Source organism: Populus trichocarpa, chromosome 1 (genome assembly GCF_000002775.5).
Source record: "Populus trichocarpa isolate Nisqually-1 chromosome 1, P.trichocarpa_v4.1, whole genome shotgun sequence".
Taxonomy (NCBI): Eukaryota; Viridiplantae; Streptophyta; class Magnoliopsida; order Malpighiales; family Salicaceae; genus Populus; species Populus trichocarpa.
In genome coordinates this window covers 1,947,173-1,969,636 of record NC_037285.2, presented here as the reverse complement: position 1 = coordinate 1,969,636, position 22,464 = coordinate 1,947,173, and the positions used below count along the sequence as shown (strand labels likewise).

Below are 22,464 nucleotides of genomic sequence, written 5' to 3'. Positions count from 1 at the left end.
AACGTGGAAAGACCAATAGAAAGAAGACCTCAACAGGCTTGGTTGTATTTCGATCTATAAACAACTAGGTCCACCAGTTCGACCTCCGTTGACTGAGCCTGGTCGAACTGGTGGAACATGCTTGGCTGTCTTGTCTCCACCTTGGTTTCATAACCACGCCCAAATCAAATTTCCCCACGCCGAACATATCTCCACAGTTGCTAAATAGCAATGCGGCAAATCTATATAGATACTGTAATTGCAGGGACAAGAGTAAGGTCTCCCACTCATGTATTTGATGGATGGACAAGCAAAGAGAGTTTTCCTCCTATAATTCAAAAAATAAATGACTAAAGGTCACGGGACTAGCTACAAGAAGAAACTGAAACTAATCACTAGGTGTGAAGATAAACTATAATAGGAAGAAGTTGTGATAATTTAATCATCCTGTCACTGTTCTTTCCAAATCCGACCAGTCACCCGAAGCTTCAATTCCTTCCGATCTCCACCAGAGAATAAAAGGGCCATGTTGCGCTGGATAACAAGACCATCAAAGCTGTCACGAACCTTCCGGTGGCTATCCCTAATGCTCCTAGGCACCCCTTGCCATGTCATCTTCCTACCACTTCCACATACTTGAAGACTGTAACTATGGTTCTTTGCCTCATTGTCATCGCCCATAAACCTCAGGAATGCTATGTAGACTGGGGACATCCCGAGGTGGAATGCTTCAAAATGCAGACAAAAATACTGACCAAAGCAGCTAAAAACCTGAAAATCGGGGTGAAAAAATTAGCGAGCAAATCATTTAAATGTCCACAACACAGGTTTCTGCAAAGGAATCAAACAACAAAAGTTCGCTCCAGCAATAAATTAGAGTGTCACGTCGGATTTTAACGGGAGCAAGACACATACAATGATGATGAATCCCTTTTAACTTCTACAAAAGAGCATTTCCGTTCACAAGGATCATTAATTGAAAGATGTCTAGTTTTCCACACATATGGCGTTTAAAGGGAACTATGCAGATAACTGCATCTACACGCATTCAACATAAAAACGAGAAAACCCTTCTTTGCTTAGGATTAGAGGGAAGCCAAAAACCAGAATAGATACAGATAAAGAGAAACAATACCGTCAGCATCCATGTTGCGTTCTCAACTTCATGTGGATTTGATTTGACATATCTGTGGTTGAAAGTACTGCCATTATGCATGTCAACTTTGTGATCATCTTTCAAATGTGCCACCAGATAAGGAATATCACCAATAGCCGTGCATTCTGATCCAGAATATGGGCAGCTATACGGTCTAAAAACACATTGGGATTCATGTTTTGACTTGCTGTGATAAGGGTATATTCCTATGCACCCAAAACTCCGATAAATACATGGAAGTTCAAGAGATGCAGCAACTTTCTCTAGCGCAAGACATCTAATGTTGCCAAGTTCATGCCTGCAAATGGGGCATCGGCCATGAACTCTGGGCTTGCAACTGGAACATAATGTGTGACCATTTGAACACTGCAACAAAAGAGAACACCAATGAAATGACCAACTTATAAATTGAAATTCTTAACAGGGTAAGGATATCAAAAGGTAGAAGCCTTGTAAAATTCCATCAGAATCGAATTTTCATTAGGTTAATCAAGAATGGATAAAAATGGCATGAAACAAACCTGATGAATTGGAGGATACATGGCATTTAAGCACACGGGACACTCCAATAATTCGTGAACACTGCTAGACACAGTCACATTTGGTTTTAAAGCTGTCTTAGCAGGACTGTTTACACATTCAACGATATCTGTCATGTCTTTATTTTGAGGAGGATCAATAACCTCAGGCTTATTTCGGATTGTCATCAAAAAAACTGATTGTTAGATGCCACAATAGCGTGGTCAACCTATGAGAAAACAAACAAGTCAGTTTCCAAATCCAAAAAAGCGACCTACCATTATACTCATGCAAAATGGCATGTATGAAAAGAAAGGACACAAGTTTGACATCTATGTCATCAATAAATCAACCAAGTCGAAGTGTCAAATTCCACTAGGAGAGCTTTCTTTAAAAAAGAAAGAGGAAAAAAAAAGTCTTCCCCTAACTCCCAAACAACACACAAGGAGGGGAAAAAATGAGGAACCTGATTACATCAGTATGTCAAATACATCACATTGATGCAAAGGGGATAAAATATATTATACATATGGATGTAACTACAGTTTAGCTTATCATATATCTATCTGAAAAGATAGTCAATCAGGGAAGTCTGATATTAACAAAAACTCTCATTTCACACAATTATTAATCATTTCACAGACATCTACTTGCAGAATCAGCAAATAACAATTTACTCGAATTCTTGACATTAATGTCAAACAACAATAGCATAGGTGCCTCTGAATCAGTCCCACATTTTTTTTCTGCGAACTTAAAAGCATTTTCATTTTTCCCATACAGCAATCCAATTTCGCTCACAGCTTAAATAGTGGATAACTCCTAATAAAGGAACATGATGAAATTTATATTTCAATAAATCACACTCTGAAATATGGATAACATACGGAGGTAAATTGTATTTCATAATGAATCAACTGAGCAGCGGCTTGTAGACCCTAAAAGGAAGGTTTGTTATTTGTAATTGTCCTAACTAAGAAGTCCAATTTATTCGTCAACTTTCTAAGACAAACAAATGGAAAAAAAAGCAAAGCAGTTAAGAAAACTGTAAGGAAGACAAAATACCGAGCATCAGGAGAACCAACAAGTTTATGAAGATACAGACAGTTTAGTGGACTACTGGTTAGCAATCTCAAATGGTATAATGATCGCAATCATTTATTTTTGGCAAGCCTATATTGAATATAAATATAAATCAAGCATGTATTCAAAGATATTCCAACAACATAACAACTAGAGTGTTCATATTTAAGTAAAACAAGGTCACTGAGAACATGATCATTGACACATGTTGTTGAGAATAGAAAAACGACAACTAACTTCTAACAGAAACTAGCATGCACTTCCACAGACAAGAAACCCTTGGAGTCTTACCACCAAAACGTTTTTTCTCCTTGGTTTCTTTCCCTTATTTCTTCAAGGCATTGACAATTTATGGCTCCTCAACCTATCAGAAACATTCAATAAAAAGTGACATATAACTTCCTGATCTGACTAAAAGTAACATATAGCATGGTCGGGATACTATTGCCCAGTTAACATTCAAAAACATTCAATAAAAAGTGACGTAAAATTGCCCAGTTAACATGGGAAAAACGAGCGATTCATGACAGGAGTTGAGCAAGACAAATTATAAGAAAATTAACCAGTTAATCCACTCAAAGTAACCTAAGAGACCCTGTATAAAGAGCATAAAAATGGAAATGTATCTTCTGAGTACGAAGTTCGTAACCTAACCAATCATCATATGATTCATCTGCTAAAGAAACACCCCTATAAACCATAAAGAGCAAAGAATTGAAGATGTCAATTACTCTCACCTTCCTGAATTAAGGAATTTATTCGCCACAACCCAACTAGTCATCATATGATATTATGTATAGCACAAAATCATGCATTTAAAAAAAAAAAAAAAAACCACACCAGGTGTGCAGTTGCAAATGACAACCATTAGCACAGTGTGAAACGATAATTTGCTAATCACACTCCCAATATCACACAAAGGAAAAAAAATCACCACAACAAAACCATATCGAGCAAAGATTTGTCAAGTAAAGAAACTAGGACTGTAAAAGGGAATTGAAAAGACAATTCACTGTGCAAAAACTATACTTGACACAAAAGATCAAGAAAACACGTCTCCCCAAGACTACTATAACAGTACGTGGATCAAATAAAACAAAAGAAAGAATCGTCAAATGCCAGAAAAAAAGGGAGAAATTTTTTTAATATGCAAATCTAAAGCAAAAAATAGATATAGAATATTCAAAAAGGGCATTGACATAAAAAAAGAAGCAAACTTTATACTCTAAACATCTCAAAAACCAAATCAATCAGCAAAAAATAAAAACCCCAGATAGGAAATCGAATAAAAAGCTCGAAAACTAGATTAACTGACAAAAAAAGATGATACCTTGGCACAGTTTGATTGCAATCAAAACCCTTTAAGAGAGAGACAGGGTTAAGGTGGAGAAGAATCTCTAAGGCAATAAATGAACGAAATGCGCGTGAATATACAGAGATAGAAATGAAGAGAGAATTTTCAAACTAAAGCCGTTGATAGAGAGAAAGAAAGAGGGAGAGGAGCGTGTAGAGACTAGAGATGAATATAGATGGACAGGCGGGAAAGGAGAGAGAAATTTCTCGAGAAAATACAAAAAGAAAAAAGGTTAGGGTGTGTTCAGTTACAGAGTAATACTCCATTTCTAATTAGAGAAAGGAAAAGAAGTTTTACATTTTTCCATCGTAATGCTTGAAGTTAGAAAACATCTTCCAATTTTTCTCCTCGCATGGAAAACGCGCTTCTCCTCTATTTTTCAGATTAATATTTTATTCGGACAAACATGCCCTTATTCTTTTTAACTAATGACATATGTATTCTATATATAACTACTTTCCTTTCTTCACTCTTCATCCTTTAAAAATTTTAAATTTTATTTTATTTAAAAATAATATTTTTTAGTATTTTTGAATATTTTAAAGTGCAGATTAACTTGGATAAAAATATAGTAAATAGATGGAAAGATATGTCATTGTTCATCAGTCAAAGCTAGCGTGCTTTTAAGACATGATCGAGAGTGTTGTTATTGTTATTTTTTAAAGTATTTAATTTTAAAAATATATTTAAAAAAAAATTATTTTTTAAAAATTATTTTTGATATTGACGTATCAAATGATCTAAAAATATCAAAAAAATATTAATTTGAAATAAAAAAATTTCAAATCTTTTTAAAAATATTTTTACAACACAAAAATAAACATGATGCAAAAAAATTTGGTAGGTTTATTCTAATTTCAGGAATGAGACTGCCTCTAATCCACAAACTGTCAATCCACCCTTTCATTTTAGGATGTACAAATATGTTTTCCCATTTAACTCACCGAAGATATGAAATTTGAGATTTGCGATTTACCCTTCTTGTAATTTAAATTTCGTAATTTAGTTTATAAAAAAGAAGAGTATATATTATATATGTGTTTGAGTTTACAATATGAATTAAATTGCTTTGATTATTGAATCATTAAATAATTTATGTTCAATGATCCAATAATTTATGTAATTGTGATAAAAATCGATTTGAAATGAAATGAGAATTTATGTATACGAGAAAAGAATCGGGATTGTTGCGATGTGTTTGAATATTGTGAAATTGTATAGAATCAATACTTGTAGTTGTAGTTGTGATAAAAATCAATTTAAAGTGAAATGAGAATTTATGTATTTGATAAAAGAATTTGAATTGTTGTAATGTGTTTAAATATTGTGAAATTATGTAGAATTAATACTTGTAATTGTGATAAAAATTGTCTTGAAGTGAACTAGGAATTTATGTATTTGATTTTGATGATTTGAGAATTTAATCAAAAATACATTACAAGGAAGATGTAAGGAAATCATCATAATAATAAGGTAGTGATTAAGACAGCGTTTGTTTACGCTGCTGCGGCTGCGTTTCACTTGAAACGCAGCTCCTGCATGTTTGGTTACCAAAAAAACAGGATTTACTGTTCATGGGCCCCGCCTTTTATTGCGTCTGCAACACAACAACGATCGAAGCAACTTGGAGCTGCTTTTGTTGCAACTGTGTTACAACACAGTAACAATGGCACGTCTTGCAGCAGAGAAATAATCAGCCCTTTCCCTTCCCCTTCCCCTTCTTCCCTTCCCCTTCTCTTCTCCTTCTTCTCTTTTCTGCAACTATGTTACACACAGTAACAATGGCGCGCCTTGCAGCAGAGAAATAACCAGCCTCCCCTTCCCCTTCCCCTTCTCCTCTCCTTCTTCTCCTCCTCCTTCTTCTTCTTCTTCTGCACCATGTCTCCACTGTTCTTCAACGTGAACAGTGGAGACTCCATTGTTCACGTTGAAGAACAGTGGAGCGTAGCTCCCTCACCACCGCCCAGGGCCGCCGCCCCTTCTCCTCCTCCTCCTCCTCCTCCTCCTTCTTCTGCACCATGTCTCCACTGTTCACGTTGCAGAACAGTGGAGCGCGGCTCCCTCACCACCGCCCAGGGCCGCCGCCCCTTCCCCTTCCCCTTCTCCTTCTTCTTCTTCTTCTTGTTCTGCACTTCTCCATGTCTCCACTGTTCAGCTACGTGAACAGTGGAGAGTGAATTAATTCACTCTCTACTGTTCACGTGAATAGTGGAGATCATCTCCATTGTTAATGGGCCGAACCCGAACCTAAATGCATCGAACCGGTCCGACTCAAACCTAAATGCATTGAACCGGATGTGACCCAGTAAAATAAAAAAAATCTAAATTTTTTTCTCAATATTGTGTTTTATTTGAAAAACTAATGTTTCACATGATTCAATGGCACTACATAATTACATTTGAAGTAGATCGTATGATGGCGTAGCATTTGCAGAATTTGATCGCAATCCCAATTTTATTCCTGATGATATTTTACCTTATGTTGTTGCACGCTCAGAAAACCATGAAAACTGTAGTCCTTATTGAATAGATTTCATACATGATGAAATTGAACATAGTTTAATCTGACAATAAAAATACTTTATATAAAGTATTGTTTATTTCATTATGTAATAGCAGTAATTAAATTGTTAATATTTCAATTAAAAATCATCAATATTAATATGTCTTTTTTAATTATTTTATAACCTCAATTTGAAAAGTATTTTTTAACCAAACACATTAAACTACTTTTTTTTCAACCTCAATTTCAACCACAGTTTTAACCAAACACCTATTTTTTCAAACCAACCTCAACTACAAAGTACTTTTTATAAAATAATTTTTTTTAAATCACAACCGCAACCACTACCACAATACCAAACACACTCTAAATGGGAAGTGTGATTTGTTGAATTAAATTAAAGATTTGTGTGCCTTAGCCACAAGGAGAATCATTGTGGATAATGACGTGGCATAATTTTATTGAATCAAGGGGCACATGAGAATGGTATCCTGGCCAATAGATGAAGCATTGATGGATAGTGACATGGCATAATTTTATTGAATAAGGGGAGAATGTCAGAGTAGGATCCCAGTTAAGAATATATTTGGCATTCTGGTTTTAGCTACTTTTCAAATAATTTTTTGTATTGAAATGCATGTCAATGATATTTTTTTATTTTTAAAAAATTATTTTTGATACCAGCACATCAAAACGATCCAAAACATACAAAACATATTAAATTTTAATAAAAAATAAAAATAAAATTGAATTTTTTAGAAACACGGTTTGCACCGCGTTCCCGAACAATTTTTAAGAGGAGCTAGAGCATCGTGAGTGGTGGGTTTTCATCTCACTTTAATATTTATATAATTTAATCTATTTTTGTGTTAATTATGGTTAATTTATGATGATGTATATTAATTGTTGAAAAAATTTGGTGAAATAGAAACAAGATTATATTATAATTTTAAATGGATTTATTAGCTGTCGAGTGAGGTCAGTTGGATAATTGGTAACAGAACGGATTATCGAATTTATTAGCTATCATGAGAGGTTGGCTAGATTATTAGTATTAATATGGACAATTAAATATATTAAATACTAGAAGGGGTTAGCTAGATTACTGATAATTATATGATTATCGAATTTATAGGTAGCTGTATAGATTACTGGATTTTTTTAATTTTTTTTTTAGTTTAACATGGATGTCCGGGCCAGGTTGCGCGCACCTCGACTAATTCCACAGGCCTTGAAGTTAACGACCATGTAAGCCTCCAGTGGCCATCATATGAGCAACCACAGGATTTGAACCTGAGACCACAGAGGGAGCAAACCTCTTGATCCCAAAGATTACTGGATTTTCTTGATTGATATGAGTGATGACCCAATTATGTGACAACTAGTTAAGTTGACACAATGGGAAATCAGATTGTTTGCGTAAATTATTGGAGGAAGGGTATAATATAAGTGAATGTCTAGACTTTATGATGATTAGTTAATTTTCATATTAAAGGACATTTGTTTTAATATGTAATTCTGATATAACTTGTTTCGTTAAAAAAAAAATGATTGTTATGCTTTTGTAAATGTTACTTTTATATTTATTTAATGTTGATAATTGTTATTAATGTCATGTAGAATGTGAAATCCAATATTAGAATGTGATGTAATCCATAATGGTTGGACAAGATGGTTGAATCAGAGTTAAAAATAAAAATTTAATTAATAGCATAAAATTTACCGATAACTGAAATCTTTATATATATATAATTCATCTTAGTAAAGGAATTGAATTAACATTTAACCTCACTCCTTACAAAAATATTTTTTCAACTCTAGTAAATCCGTCAATAATACAAAATAATTCATGATCAAACCCTTATCTTGGAGTGGGTTTAATGACTGTGAAATGATAATTTTTTTTTTTTGTTAACGTGGATGTCCGGTCCAACTTGTGCGTACATTGACTAATCTTACGGGTCCTGAAATTAACGACCATGTAAGCCTCCAATGACCATGAGGTTTGTGAGACTCGAACTGATAACCTCTAGAAAGCAAACCTAGAGTCTGACCTGAGCTACACCCCTCAGGATTTGAAATGATGAATTCTTATTTTATATTATTCTAGTATCCTTTCGTTCCATCAAACACACCACCTATATATGATAAAAATAAATAAGAACAAATATACGCTATTTCTGCTAAGGAATTACATTCATCTTTTATATTTTTTCCAATAAGAAATGGATGTGTTTTCCTTTTTCAAAAAAACTTATTCTCTTAAAAATTTGTGAAGAATAGGTGAAAACTTCGATTTCGAATTTCTCAATACTTGAGGGACTTAATTGAGATAAAAGTTCTTTAAAGGGTGGATTGAGACTACCCTTATAGTTAAAGGAATTATACAAGTTTTGCCTAGAAAGTTCCCTTCCAGTAACCCGTATTGCAATCTAGAATACCCAAACATACACGGCAGTAAAAAACAATTTCATCCTTTCTTCATGGTTTAATGTCAGTTTTGTCCCTAAACTATTAAGGTTGTGATATACCGAGACTGTCCTTTCAATCTGATTAATTTTTTGAATTATAATTTTTTGAATAAATATTATCCATTTATTTTGACAATTAATGTCATCTAAAACCCATATTTTTTTTAAATCTTTGATATTTCGAGTTAAATTTTTTCATAGATGCTTTGAAAAATTTACTTTTTTTTTTATTTTCCAAACAATAAAAATTTTAAAAAATATAAATAAAATAAAATAATCTTAAATTTTTATATCTAAAAGAAACCATACGAATTTAAATAGGTAATTTTAGCATTGATATCAAAGTTTCTATTAAGCTGGACCAAAACCCCATTTGGTTCATCCAAAATTATTTTTTAAAAATTACTTTTTAAATTTTTATGTGTTTGTTTATTATTATAAAGGTTGGCTAACCAAAAATATTTTCAAATAAAAAAAAAATTTGGTTTGATTTTCAGAAAAATATTTTCCTTTTATTTTGAAGGAAAACACTTTTCAAAATTATGAAAAATTTAAAAATATCATGTTATTTGTTGATTATATTAAATTTGATTCTTAAACTTTTGATTGCTATATATTTTGTTTTGATTTTTTTTTTTAATTTCAGCTCTTAGAATTTGCTTTGATTTGATTTTTATATCAGCTTTAATCCTTATTTTTTTATTGTTACTTGATTTTTTCTTATTTGTTTTTAATTAAAATTTTTTATCTATCATATTTGATCATTATTTTTTTGATCACTATTTTTTTTATTTGAAATAATATATGAAATTTTAATTATTTTTTAATTTCATCATCTTTAAATTTTTTTATCTATTAGACTTGATTTTTATTATTTTGAGTGTTATTTATTTTATTTGAGATAATTTTTATGAAATTAAATTATTTTTCAATTTCATTCTTATTCAACTTTTTAATTTGTAAGATTTGTTTCTTATTTTTTAATAAATTTTTTAAAAATAAAATATTAATAATTTATTTTTCATGATATAACCAAACATCAAAAAATATTTTCCAACTTATTTTTTATAATACTATCAGATTCAAAAAATTAAATCAATTTTTAAGAATATACTTTATAAAAAAACCATTTTCCAAAAAAAAAATCCCTTTGAGCAAATAAACGGGGTTTAAAAAAGCGCAAAAAAAGAAAAAACCTTCAGTGAGAAGCTCTAAAACTCTCTCTTCCTTTCGCACAAGCAAAAACCTCTCCTCTCTCTCTCTCTCTCTCGCTCGCGTTCATATGCTTCTTCGATCTCCGCTTTAGGTATCTCTACGGTCTCTCTCCTCTCTCTCCCCGATTTATCTTTATTTTTATTCTTTTTATAATTTTCTCTTCAAATTTATTTCATTTCATTTCAGGTGAAATTTGTTGAATTTTTAATTTCTTGCAGTTTGTCCTTTTCCTTTTCATTTAATTTTCTATCTTACTCTGTTTGGTTGCCGAGAAAACTGTAGAAATGCGAAGAAATACTAGCTTCGGAATACTATAGCGTTTTTGTAATGTTACTGTAGGAAGGAAATGATATTGATAATTAGAATATGTTTTTGTAGGTGAAGTTCAAGGGAAAATCATGCCGGACGTGCAAGCTCTTGTTAATGATTTTCTTATCAAGCTTAAGAAACGGTGATTATTTTCATTAATGTTTCACTAATTGCGTGTGTTAATTGATTTTTTCTTAACAAGGTTATTTTGTTTTTTGTTGTTTATTTGGCAGTAAGATTGAGGGCTCGCAGGCCACGGCGAGGCACACAGCAGAACTGTTAAGATCAGTTATTTCACAGCAGCGAGTTCCCTACACGAATCAGGCTGGGGCTTTAATTGATGCTGTGAGGGCTGTTGGTGAGAAGCTGATTGCTGCTAATCCTGTTGGTGAGTATTTCATTTGATAAAATGAATGCTAGTCTAGAGTGTTGTTTTAGGGTAATGAGTCATGGACTGGTTTCTTATAGAGTCTTGTATTTTGTTGTTTTTGGTAATGTTTCTGTTGTTGTATACATTTGTTTGCAGAGCTTGCTGTGGGTAATATTGTGAGGCGTGTTTTGCACATTATTAGGGAGGAGGATCTTTCTTTGACAACAGCTGCTATTGCGGGTTTGAACTTATCAGCGGCAAGTGATGGGGATGACGACGACGATGGTGAGCGAGATGAGCATACAGTTCTATCAGCTGCTGTTGTTGCTGCTGCTGCGAGAAGCACTTTGCGTCCTCCTTCCTTGCAAACCCTGCTGGAGGACATGCCCGAGTCAGCAGCTATTCCCCGTACTTCTTCGTCGGGAGGTGATTCTGAAGGAAAAAGCAAATGTGAGTTATTTAAATGGATGGTCGTTCTAAGTGTTTTTTTTATGATTGCACACAGTATGCCAGTCGATCATTTTGCACATTAAATAGGTTCATTTGGTTGAACAAGTATTTATCTGAAACTCAGATGATTGTGGTGGTCTAGCATATGGTGTGTGTGTGTGTGTGTGTGTGTGATGGAGCATTTTGATATGTAAGGACTTTTTCTGTAACAGCTGCTGATAAAAGTTCAAGAACTCGAAAGTTGAAGCATGATGTCATTGAAGCAGTTAACGAGCTTATTCAAGATATTACCACTTGTCATGAACAGATTGCTGAACAAGCCATAGAACATATTCATCAAAAGTAATTTTTCTCAATCAAGCTTTGACCATTAAGTTCATTTTTTCCCTATGAGCTCCTTTTCTTTGTTTTGGTTTGTGTTGCTGGCACTAAAGTTCCATTTGACATACAAGAATTGATATGATGGTCTCTGGTTCATTTTTATTTTTGTCCCTATTATGGTTTTTACTTTAATTTTGTCATGCATACAGTTTTTCATTCACAAGTATCCATGGACATGCTTGTAGTCTGTAATCGGTCCTCAGATTTCATAAGTAGTGTATTTAGTTTGATTCTGAATAGAGCTTTATGTTTCTCATAGCAGTTAGCAGTATGAGAGTAATTTTACTCAAATTAGTAGTATTTGAGTTGAGGCGAATTGAGTGAAAAAATTAGAGGCGAATTGAGTCTATGCCATGGGTTATCATGGGATACTGGGATGTCTTCATTCATCAATCATCTCTATGCTGTGGGTTATTATGGTTCATGGGGTAGCAGTTTTTAAATGGGGGTGTCATGGTATCACTTTTAATATCCTGTGAGCTCCTTTTATGTGCCTTCAATGTTAAAGTTCGATCTTTGAACTGACTGTTGGAATTTCAAATGAGGATGTGATATTATCTTTCAATTTTGTTATCTTTCCAATTTTTTCTTTTTTATGCCTTCAATGTTAAAGTTCGATCTTTGAACTGACTGTTGGAATTTCAAATGAGGATGTGATATTATCTTTCAATTTTGTTATCTTTCCAATTTTTTCTTTTTTATGCCTTCAATGTTAAAGTTTGATCTTTGAACTGACTGTTGGAATTTCAAATGAGGATGTGATATTATCTTTCAATTTTGTTATCTTTCCAATTTTTTCTTTTTTATGCCTTCAATGTTAAAGTTTGATCTTTGAACTGACTGTTGGAATTTCAAATGAGGATGTGATATTATCTTTCAATTTTGTTATCTTTCCAATTTTTCAGTGCTAAATTTCTCTTGCAAAGAGAATATGTCCCTGGTTTAAGTAAAGTTTCAGATCAGTTATCTCAATTGCATGGCTTTTAGCCTTGTGGATGCTTTATCAGTAGCCAACAATTTCACCCTCCTAGTGTATATTCTTACATAAGTTCTCCTGTTCACATGTACAAGGTCATGCCCTCTTTCATTGAGTAATTTGAAAACACTCCTAGTGTAAACTTTCAGTTTCCATGACATAGATTTTTAATTGCTAGATATATTAATTCATTGCTTTTGACACTTTCTTTTATTGACTCGATTGTTAAACACATCTTTTCAGTGAGGTAATATTAACATTAGGTAGTTCAAAGACAGTGTTGGAATTTCTTTATGCAGCGAAGGAAAAGAAAAGATCATTCCGGGTTTTTGTCGCTGAGGGTGCTCCGAGGTGAGTACAAGTCGCTTGGTAGTTACGGGGCTGGATAACTATTTTAAGTCTTCTCTTTGTTAAAATACAAGTTTTTTCATTGTCAATTGGTACTTAACTAGGTATCAAGGGCATCTTCTTGCAAAAGAATTGGTTGCAAGAGGTTTACAGACTACTTTGATTACTGACTCTGCAGTTTTTGCCATAATTTCCCGAGTGAACATGGTAAGAGGGAGTCTAGGTTTTTTTCTTTCCTTCTCTATTTTTTAGTATTGGTATGCGGCCTATTTTAACCCGCCTTAAATTTGTTATGTAAAGGTCATAGTTGGAGCTCATGCTGTAATGGCCAACGGTGGTGTGATAGCACCTGTCGGGCTCAATATGGTTGCACTTGCAGCTCAAAAGCATGCTGTACCTTTTGTTGTGCTTGCGGGCAGTCACAAGGTAATTTAGCAAAATAATATCCGTACTTGCCCCTAGAGTTTTGGTAGCAAGCAAGCAAACTGCCATATGTGAATTGTTTGCTCTATTTTTGCTGCTGTTATGCTGCTCAACTTGTGACAGGAAAAAAAGACAACTAAATGGTAATAAATGGAATGTCTATTCTGTGACCCAGAAGATGTTTGGCATCCCTTCTCAGCTCTTTATTCTGTTAGTGTCGGTCTTTATTTGCTGGGCCATGGTGGCAGCTCATGCTGCTGACTTAGCAAAACCCTAATAGGGTATAAATTGATTGAGTTATAAGCATAAAAATTGCAAGTTATAACAAAGAACTCTTGCGTTTGGTGTTCCTAAATGCTTAACATTTTGTCTTTTGTAGCTTCTTGTGTTCTTCTGAACTCAAATCATTGTTTATCAAATTGATTTCTTGATTTTTTCCCCCTAATGTTTAGTTTCTAGAAATCTAGTACTCATGACATGGATGAAAATTCCCAGAGAGGTCAAAAGTTGTTTATGAATCCAAAGATGAAGCCAAAGGGAGAAAAACAAATATGTGATTTCTTTGTTGAATTGTAACTGGATGGTGAAAACAGTAGGTAAAATGACTTGGATAATGTTAATGACATCTGTGGTGATAATTATGACTTTGACATTTAAAAATTATTCTAATTCTTTGTTTGGCCCTTCTTACACTTGGTTGTTTTTCCTGCATGGCAGTTGTGTCCCCTTTACCCTCATAATCCTGAGGTCTTACTTAATGAATTGAGATCTCCATCTGAGCTGCTGGATTTTGGAGAATTCTCAGATTGCTTGGATTTTGGGAGTGGCACTGGCTCTCCTCTTCTTCATGTTGTCAATCCAGCATTCGATTATGTGCCACCGAAGCTTGTTAGTCTGTTTATCACTGACACGTAAGTCCTAGTACTTTTGAGGACATCATCTATTTTGGATAAGAACATATTGAACAGCATTTATTTTACTTTAATCCTATTGATTTATTGACAACCACTAATGCAAAGTGACGAATTATTGATAAGGATAATTCTTATCCACTAAATATTGTTTGGCCTCTTGTGCCAAATCAGATGGGGTTGACATAATTCTGTCACGTTCCAACTTCCAATTTTTAAGTAATTCCATTTTATTTATATTTTCTTCTCATGCAATTCTAACAGTTTCTAAATTCGAATTACTTTACAGTGGAGGGCACAATCCATCATACATGTATCGACTCATCGCAGATTATTACTCTGCTGATGATTTGGTGGTGCAACGAAGGATTGCTTCGGGAAATTGAGCTCAGATTGCTTTTGTTTACTATATTCTCGGTAAGTTTCCTCTTTTAATAGAGTTTGCCAAGGGTGTGCAGATTTTCACCATCATGGAAGTCTGCTACGTGAAGCACGAATCACGCTATCTTTCTGTTGATCTTTTGCCAAAAAAATGGGAATGGAGTTTGTATAGCTGCTAGAATGCTAGCATTTCTGTCATCCCAATTCCCTCCCAGTTCTTTCTCGTCATTTCATGCTTGCTTGGTCTTCAAGAGCTTCACTTACTGTTTCCCCTTGCCGAAATTCTTTTCATTCCCCTCATCAACTGTGGCCAATCTCAATTCAGATTGCTTTTCCTTAATCGATTCCAAGTCATAGTAAGACTATGCATTGAAAAAGGATAAATGTATGTTGTACGCACATAGTTTCTCGTGACCACAGAAAAACACTATTAGAAATTTCTTTCTCTTTTCTTTTTTGTAGCAATTATGGTAAATCATGATGGCCTTATAATGCTTATGAGAAGTGGTTGAAAATATCATTGTTTTCAACTCTCTCGTACTGCCTTGGGACATAACACAGCCATTGCTCATTTGTTGGCATGTTGCTTATATTTCCCGGTTTAACCTTTCAGGTAGTTTAGGAGTTACCATGGAAGAAGTGGTGGATGCGCAGATGGAAATTTTAGCTCAGTGTATGGAAGCATGTCGAGCATTGTTTATGATGGAAGAGAAGCAGAATTATTGAATGGGACAAATGAGAAAGAGAGAGAAAGGCCAAGAATGGCCATTTTTGTGATTGTGATGAAGCAGTAGTCTAAGAGCTCCACTCGGAGAAAGAAGGAATGATATGATGCTTATGTGCAAGTTAGAAACCTTGTCTGCCGTGACAAAACTGTGAAAAGGAAGGGGGGGAAAATAGAAAAGAAGAAGAAGACAGCAACCTGTGTTGTACTGAGCTTGATAGAAAACTTGATGATAGTTTGGGCATGGAGACTGCGTATAGTCAGTGGGCTGTGTGGTGTTAGCACTTTTGAAAGTAAGAGGTTTGGTTTTGTTGTGTTAGAACTTTTGCAAATAATCGTTTCCAACGAGAGTTCTTGGATTTAAGTTTTGTGAGACTAAAAAAAGCAGATTTCAAAAATGGAAATTTAAATGGAAATGGAAATAATTCTCTAATATTTTTTTTAAAAAATCAGAGTTAAAAAATGTCACGAACGATTAAAATTATTATTCTTTTATATTTAGTAGGTATTAAAATTATATATATATATATATATATATATATATATATATAGTTAATGTTATAGATTTATTTTTGGTTATAAATTTAATTAACTATTTTTCAATTATATTATCACAAATATAAAATATTAAGATGATAATTATTTTATAAAAAAATATATTGTAATTTTAATCACAATGTATTTATGGTTTTATTTAGTAAAACTCAATCTTGATTTTGAATATGTTTTTTATTAAAAAGAAAACTGGAATGTTTTCTACAGTATTTATTTCAGACTAGTTCATTAAAAAAATATACATTAATAGCGCAAAGATATTTTTGCAATATTATTATTAAACCTGTTGAAAAGGATGAATTTTTAAATCTTTTAACTTAATTTTTTACGGCACAAGTTTTTAATTAAATTATATAAAAATTAATTCAATTGGAGTTGATTTATTTAATAAATTGGAAGGAAATTCCTAAAAATTAGTTTTTTATTTTAAAAAATTAATGTTTAATGATAAAATTAATAAAAAAAACAATAAAGCAAAAAATAAAAAATGATGTCGAGTCAAATACAAGTTTTAAACCTCTATTCCGGGTTATTAGATTGGAAATACCTTATATAAAAAAATAATAAAACTCAATTCCTAATGAATCTAATATCGAATGATGAATTATTATTATCACTATTATTATTATTATTATTATTATCAATACTACTATTATTAGTATCAGTATATATATCACTATTACTACTACTATTATTAAGTAATATCGCCATAATCATCATTATTATTACTACTGTAATTACCACTACTATTATTATAACAGACTATTATTACTACTATTACTATTATTATTATTATTATTGTTAATAGTATTATTATCATTATCATTATTAGCCCTATTAACATTATTATTATTTATTATCATTAATACTATAACTATAACTATAACTATAACTATAATTATATTTATTATCATTGTTTTAACTGTCACAATCACTATCATTATTACTATTATAACTATTATTATAATAATATTATTAATAATATTATTATTATTGTTGTTGTTATTGGTACCTTTAAAACTAATATTATTATTATTGTTATTAATATTACTATCACAATTATTACCATCATCACCATAATTATTGATATCATAATCATTACAACTAACATAATAAATTATTTCTACTACTGCTACTACTACTATTGTTATTATTATCATTGTCAATATTACTATCTTAATAAATTATTATTATCACCACTATCATCACCATTATTATTATTATTATTATTATTATTATTATTACAACCATATTAATATTATCATTTGTTACTATTATTAGCACCAACATTGCTATTACCATTACCATCACTATTAATTGTATTATTACTATTACTGCAACAATCATTACTACTATTATTACTTTTGTTGTTATTATTATTGTTATCACAATTATTATTATCATCGCAACTAATATTGTCATAAAAAAACTACTACATTCACTACAATTATTATCACTATTATTAGCATTATTATTGGTTTCATCATTATTATTACTATTATTATTTTAATTATAATTATTATTACCACCACTATTATTATTATAATCATCATCACCACCACCATCATTACTATCATAATAAACTATTATTATCATCAATATTATCATCACTATTAATAGTATAATTATCATTATCATCATCATTATTATTACAACAACTACAATTATTATTATTATTATGAAAAAAATCATAAACTTGATTTGAAGGATAAAACTAAAAACCATAAAAATTTTGATAAAATGGCAAAGAAAACAAATAAAAAATCAAAAGAAGAAAGGCCAAATTGAAATAAATATTATTATTATTGAAAAAAATCACAAATTTGTTTTGAAGGATAAAATTAAAAACTATAAAAACTTTGACAAAAGAGTCAAAGAAAAAAAAAGAATGTGGTTGAGATCCCAAGAAACAAATAAAATCTACAAGCCATCTGAAAAAAAATATTAAAAGAGTAGGGATCAAATTCCAGAGATGAACTTACAAAGGATAAAATTGAAAAAACTTTTTAATTTGAAGTGATTTTTACAAATAAAACAAGTAAAACATGGGCTGAATCTGAAAAGAAAAGAAGTTCAAAGTTTGTTGTGCTTGTTTTTATGGGCAATGCGAAAACCGAGACATATAAGAGAAATGAAGGGGAAAAAAAAAGCAAACCGACACCAAGTCAGATATCATCATCATACACACGCTATCTAGGAAGGAAGAGAACGACGAGAAGCATCCAATGGCATGAAAGAACATCTTTTTCCACCACTGCAGTCATCTACATGTGCCATCCAAAAACAACGGAGTGGCTAACATATGCGTCAACAACTTTTTATTTTTTTTACGTGTCAAAAGACAACATCACCCTGAAGACCAAAAAGCTATTGCTAACCATCATGAAATGAAGAATTGGCCCCTGCAAGATGCTTTGAGCATTGTCCTTTTAAGGGTGATAGAATTATTGCACTATTCTAAAAAAAAGTATAAAACAAACAATGCCTTTGAATATAATTAAGTTAAAAATTGCTTTTAAGGGTACTAAAGTAAATCCACTATATATAGATGCCCCTCAACAATTGAAAAGTGACAAAATGAACCCAATAAAAATACTAATCTACCCCTATAGGCTAGTTATAAATGTTTTTTTTATTAGGGACAAGAACATAATTCTACTATTGTAATCCATAGTAAATTACACCTAATGTACAATATTTTTCCCATGCGAATTAGCTTTTCTTTTAATCTTCGAAGTATGAAGTGAAAAGGAGACAAGTCATTTCAGGCGATCGTTCGAGGATAAAGTCTATCATATGTAGGGGTGAGCAAAAAAACCGAAAAACCGAGAAAATCGGAAAAAAAATAACCAAAAAAACTGAATCGTGAAAAAAACCCGATTAAACAGATTAAAATTTTGAAAAAACTGATCGGTTCGGTTCGGTTTCGGTTTTATAAGCCTAAAAATAAAAAAACCAAACCGAATCGAACCCAAACAAAAAAAACCGGAAAAAACGAGCGAAACCGCTCTGAACCGGTTTTTATCCTAAAAAAATCGAACCGAACTGAAACCGGCCGGTTTAAATCGGTTTCGGTTTTTTTTGAAAAATTTCAATTTAATTATTTTTTTTGATAAAAACCAAACCGAACAAAAAATAATCACCCCTGATCATGTGACACGTTAATTGACTAAGGTTAATTTTAGAAACCACGTCCACTTAAAAAAAAAAAAAATATTGTCAAACCAAAATTGACATGTAAGGTAAAAACGATCCCTTAAATATTACAATTTGGTTGAATAGTACTTTTACTTTGTTCTGTTATGAATTTGAATACCTTTCTTTCAACGATTAAGTCCCTAACTATTCATGTACACCAAATTGAGTTATAGAAAAACTAGTCAACAAATTGACAAAAAGAAGTAAAGGAGCTGAGTTGAACAGATGTAAACGTTTTAGGGACCATAAATGATTTTTATCCCTTTTGACAAAGCATGGTAGTTGCATACACACGTGCTTTCACCTTGCAAGCCGGCAACACAATCCCCAGTCCCACTTCCATCCTTGCCGGTGACGGAATTTATTTCCTCCCCAATCACACTCCTCCACCTCAACCTTTCTCTTCCATCCTTCTCCCACCACGTGTCACTTCCTCACCGTCACCGTTTACTTTCCCGTCATCCATCAAAAACCCAACACCTAAAAAACCATCTCCTCCTCTCTCTCTCTCTCTCACTCACTCTCTTTCTCTTACCAGAATCTAGAAAACAGATCTGACCGTTGATCTCACCGACTCTCCGTCATGGATGATGATGATGATATACAGTCACACTCAAACACCACCGAGTCTTCCTCACCGTCACCGTCACCACCGGACGGAAGAATCACCGTGACTGTTCCCGCTACCGCCACCGTGCCTCCAACCCCGCCGCCACAGCAGACTGACAACAGCTTAGCACTTGTTTTGCCGATGAAGTCGAAAGCGAACGGAAGCGGAGGAGGAGGAAGAGAGGATTGCTGGAGCGAAGGAGCCACGGCCGTGTTGATTGATGCTTGGGGAGAAAGGTATTTAGAGTTGAGCAGAGGGAACTTGAAGCAGAAGCACTGGAAAGATGTGGCTGAAATTGTAAGTAGCAGAGAAGATTATTCAAAATCTGCGAAAACTGATATCCAATGTAAGAATAGAATTGATACTGTGAAGAAGAAGTACAAATTGGAGAAAGCGAAAATGGCTTCTGGCGGTGGGGTAAGTTCTTGGCCTTTTTTTGATCCTTTGGATAGACTAATTGGGTCTACTGCGAGGGTTCCTGCTGTTGCTAGTGGTAGTAAATTTCCAGTTGCGATTCCTGTTAGGGTTCGGAGTAGTAGTAGGAGGGGCGGGACTAACCAGTATCATTTCAGGAGGAATCAGAATATGAAGGCTCGGATCCGGAAATGGGGTAAGGATGAGGACGACGACGACGACGACGAGGATGAAGAGGAGGAGGAGGAGGAGGAGGAAGAGGAGGAGGAAGAGGATGGTAGTTTTCCGCCGCAGAAGAAGAGAAGAGTGGTGGTGGAGAGGGAAGTGGGTGGGAAAGGAGGAGGAGGAGGGAAGGAAAAGAAAGGAGGGTGGGGGAATTCGATTAGGATGTTGACGCAAGCAATGTTGAAGTTTGGGGAAGCTTATGAGCAAGCTGAGACTGCCAAGTTGCAGCAAGTGGTGGAGATGGAGAAGACGAGGATGAAGTTCGCGAAAGAGTTGGAGTTGCAAAGGATGCAGTTTTTTATGCAGACACAGATGGAGATTTCGCAGTTGAAGAATGGGAGAAAGGGAGGGAGTGCTAGCGGCAATCACCACCACCACCACCACCACCACCATACCGGTAACAATATTACTGCTAGCAATAATGTTAACAATAGTGATAGTGATAATTAAGTGGACTAAGAGTTGTTGTTGATTAGTGTTAATTTATAGAGTTTTAGGTCTTATTAGGTTTGTGTGTTTTGTAGGTGAAAATGCACCATTAGGGATGGAAATTTGTAATGTTTATGATGTTTAATTTACATGAAAGGAATAAAATTTCTGTTAATGTTGGGGGTAAAATGATGTGATTCTTAGGGTCCGTTTGGGAAAGCTATGGCTTTTAGCTGTGGCCGTGTCTTCTCGAAAGCTACAAATTCAAACTGTAAAATCATGCGTGGAAGGGCTGTGATATTAGCTTGTAAGTATTACCAAAAGTTTTGGAATTCTGCTTTTGAACGAAAAGCCATGGAAGGTAAGAAAATAGCCAAAGGTTGGTGATTCCCAAACCGGCACCAATTACTTGTTTGTAGCTTACACTTTGCAAAGATTACTTGCTTGATTACTCTTTCATGGCTTGTCTTAGAAAGACAGTGAACATAGCTTATGTGTAGCTTGCATTTCAAGGTGTCTGCTTTTTTGCTTATTGCTTGTTACACGCATCATTTTGAAGATCTAGGGACCAGTTCTGTTGCTATAGTCCCCACTGCTTTAAATCTTTCAGCAGCATCCTCACTTGATTTGGTTCCGAACCCTTCGTCTCATCCCTCTGCTTGCCTGGTTTTTATTTTCTGTTAAATCTGTTGATTGAGTATTTATATAGCAGCAGAATAACTAATTTTAGCTGAATAGAGTCTATTAAGAGAATGGTAGTGAGAGCAGTGTCAGAGTGGCCCATCAGGTGGTAAATAACTCTCTTTTCAGCACCGTCTTCTCTTCTCCCTCCCCTCTCTCTTCTTGCTTCCTCCCTATAGATCCCCACCACCTCCCTCCGGTTCTTCCAGCCTGTAGGAGAATCTGTTGTATCAGTAAGGAGCTGCAATGGCCCTTCAATGGTGATTTGGTACTGATGTTTTATGGCTAGCTGCTACCTTCTTGTCTTTTGGTGTTACGTGCTGCTTCTGGGCTCCCGATGTCATACGGACGTCCTTTTCTCTGGCTTCCTGATGTTATAGGACTGCTGTTTTTTTTATTTATCCTCCGGTGTCATATGGGGAGTTGCTGACTCCTGCGGCATCCTAGGGTTTTTGGCATCATTTCAACTGCTGCCATTATCTGGTGTCCGGGCACCATTTCTGCTTACTGCAATCGTCCTTGTCGATTCTTATGGTGGTCTAATGCCTGCCCTGTTCTGTCTCGCATTAAAATCCCAGTTGACATGTGATATTCTACATGGTGGCTTGTGGTTTCTTGTCATGCTGCATATTATGGCTGTTATACTAATTCTGTTATCACTTATCAGTTTATTTTTTTATTCAATATTATTAGGGTTTTCTCTTATATATATATATATATATATATATGTTAGCCTTTAGATAAATTGATTCTGGAATGAATAAAAAATAATGATTTTGAGAGGTTTTTTTTTTTATAT

General features: G+C 33.6%; 3 protein-coding genes across 4 annotated transcripts; 2 read left to right on the top strand and 1 right to left on the bottom strand.

Annotated features, from left to right (window-relative positions):
- Positions 1–186: 186 nt before the first annotated feature.
- On the bottom strand, positions 187–4,362 carry LOC7476852 (E3 ubiquitin-protein ligase DIS1). Of its 2 annotated transcripts, XM_002299176.4 has the most exons (5): positions 4,068–4,361; positions 3,029–3,101; positions 1,657–1,883; positions 1,115–1,501; positions 187–750 (listed from the first exon to the last, which is right to left on the bottom strand). In XM_002299176.4, the coding sequence occupies exons 3-5, from the start codon at positions 1,840–1,842 to the stop codon at positions 430–432; spliced, it is 894 nt and encodes a 297-aa protein (XP_002299212.1). In that variant the 5' UTR covers positions 1,843–1,883; positions 3,029–3,101; positions 4,068–4,361; the 3' UTR covers positions 187–429. The 2 variants fall into 2 exon arrangements, with proteins under 2 accessions (XP_002299212.1, XP_024442060.1); XM_024586292.2 differs by lacking the exon at positions 3,029–3,101 and having other exon boundaries at positions 4,068–4,362.
- A 5,866-nt stretch (positions 4,363–10,228) lies between these two features.
- Positions 10,229–15,917, top strand: LOC7487011 (uncharacterized). Its single transcript, XM_002297711.4, has 11 exons — positions 10,229–10,371; positions 10,659–10,731; positions 10,823–10,977; positions 11,116–11,409; positions 11,622–11,751; positions 13,010–13,117; positions 13,219–13,321; positions 13,415–13,540; positions 14,255–14,448; positions 14,738–14,865; positions 15,443–15,917. The coding sequence occupies exons 2-10, from the start codon at positions 10,679–10,681 to the stop codon at positions 14,832–14,834; spliced, it is 1,260 nt and encodes a 419-aa protein (XP_002297747.2). The 5' UTR covers positions 10,229–10,371; positions 10,659–10,678; the 3' UTR covers positions 14,835–14,865; positions 15,443–15,917.
- A 3,682-nt stretch (positions 15,918–19,599) lies between these two features.
- Positions 19,600–21,173, top strand: LOC7476853 (trihelix transcription factor ASIL2). The gene has a single exon (XM_024605245.2). The coding sequence runs from the start codon at positions 19,890–19,892 to the stop codon at positions 21,003–21,005; it is 1,116 nt and encodes a 371-aa protein (XP_024461013.2). The 5' UTR covers positions 19,600–19,889; the 3' UTR covers positions 21,006–21,173.
- Positions 21,174–22,464: the final 1,291 nt, after the last annotated feature.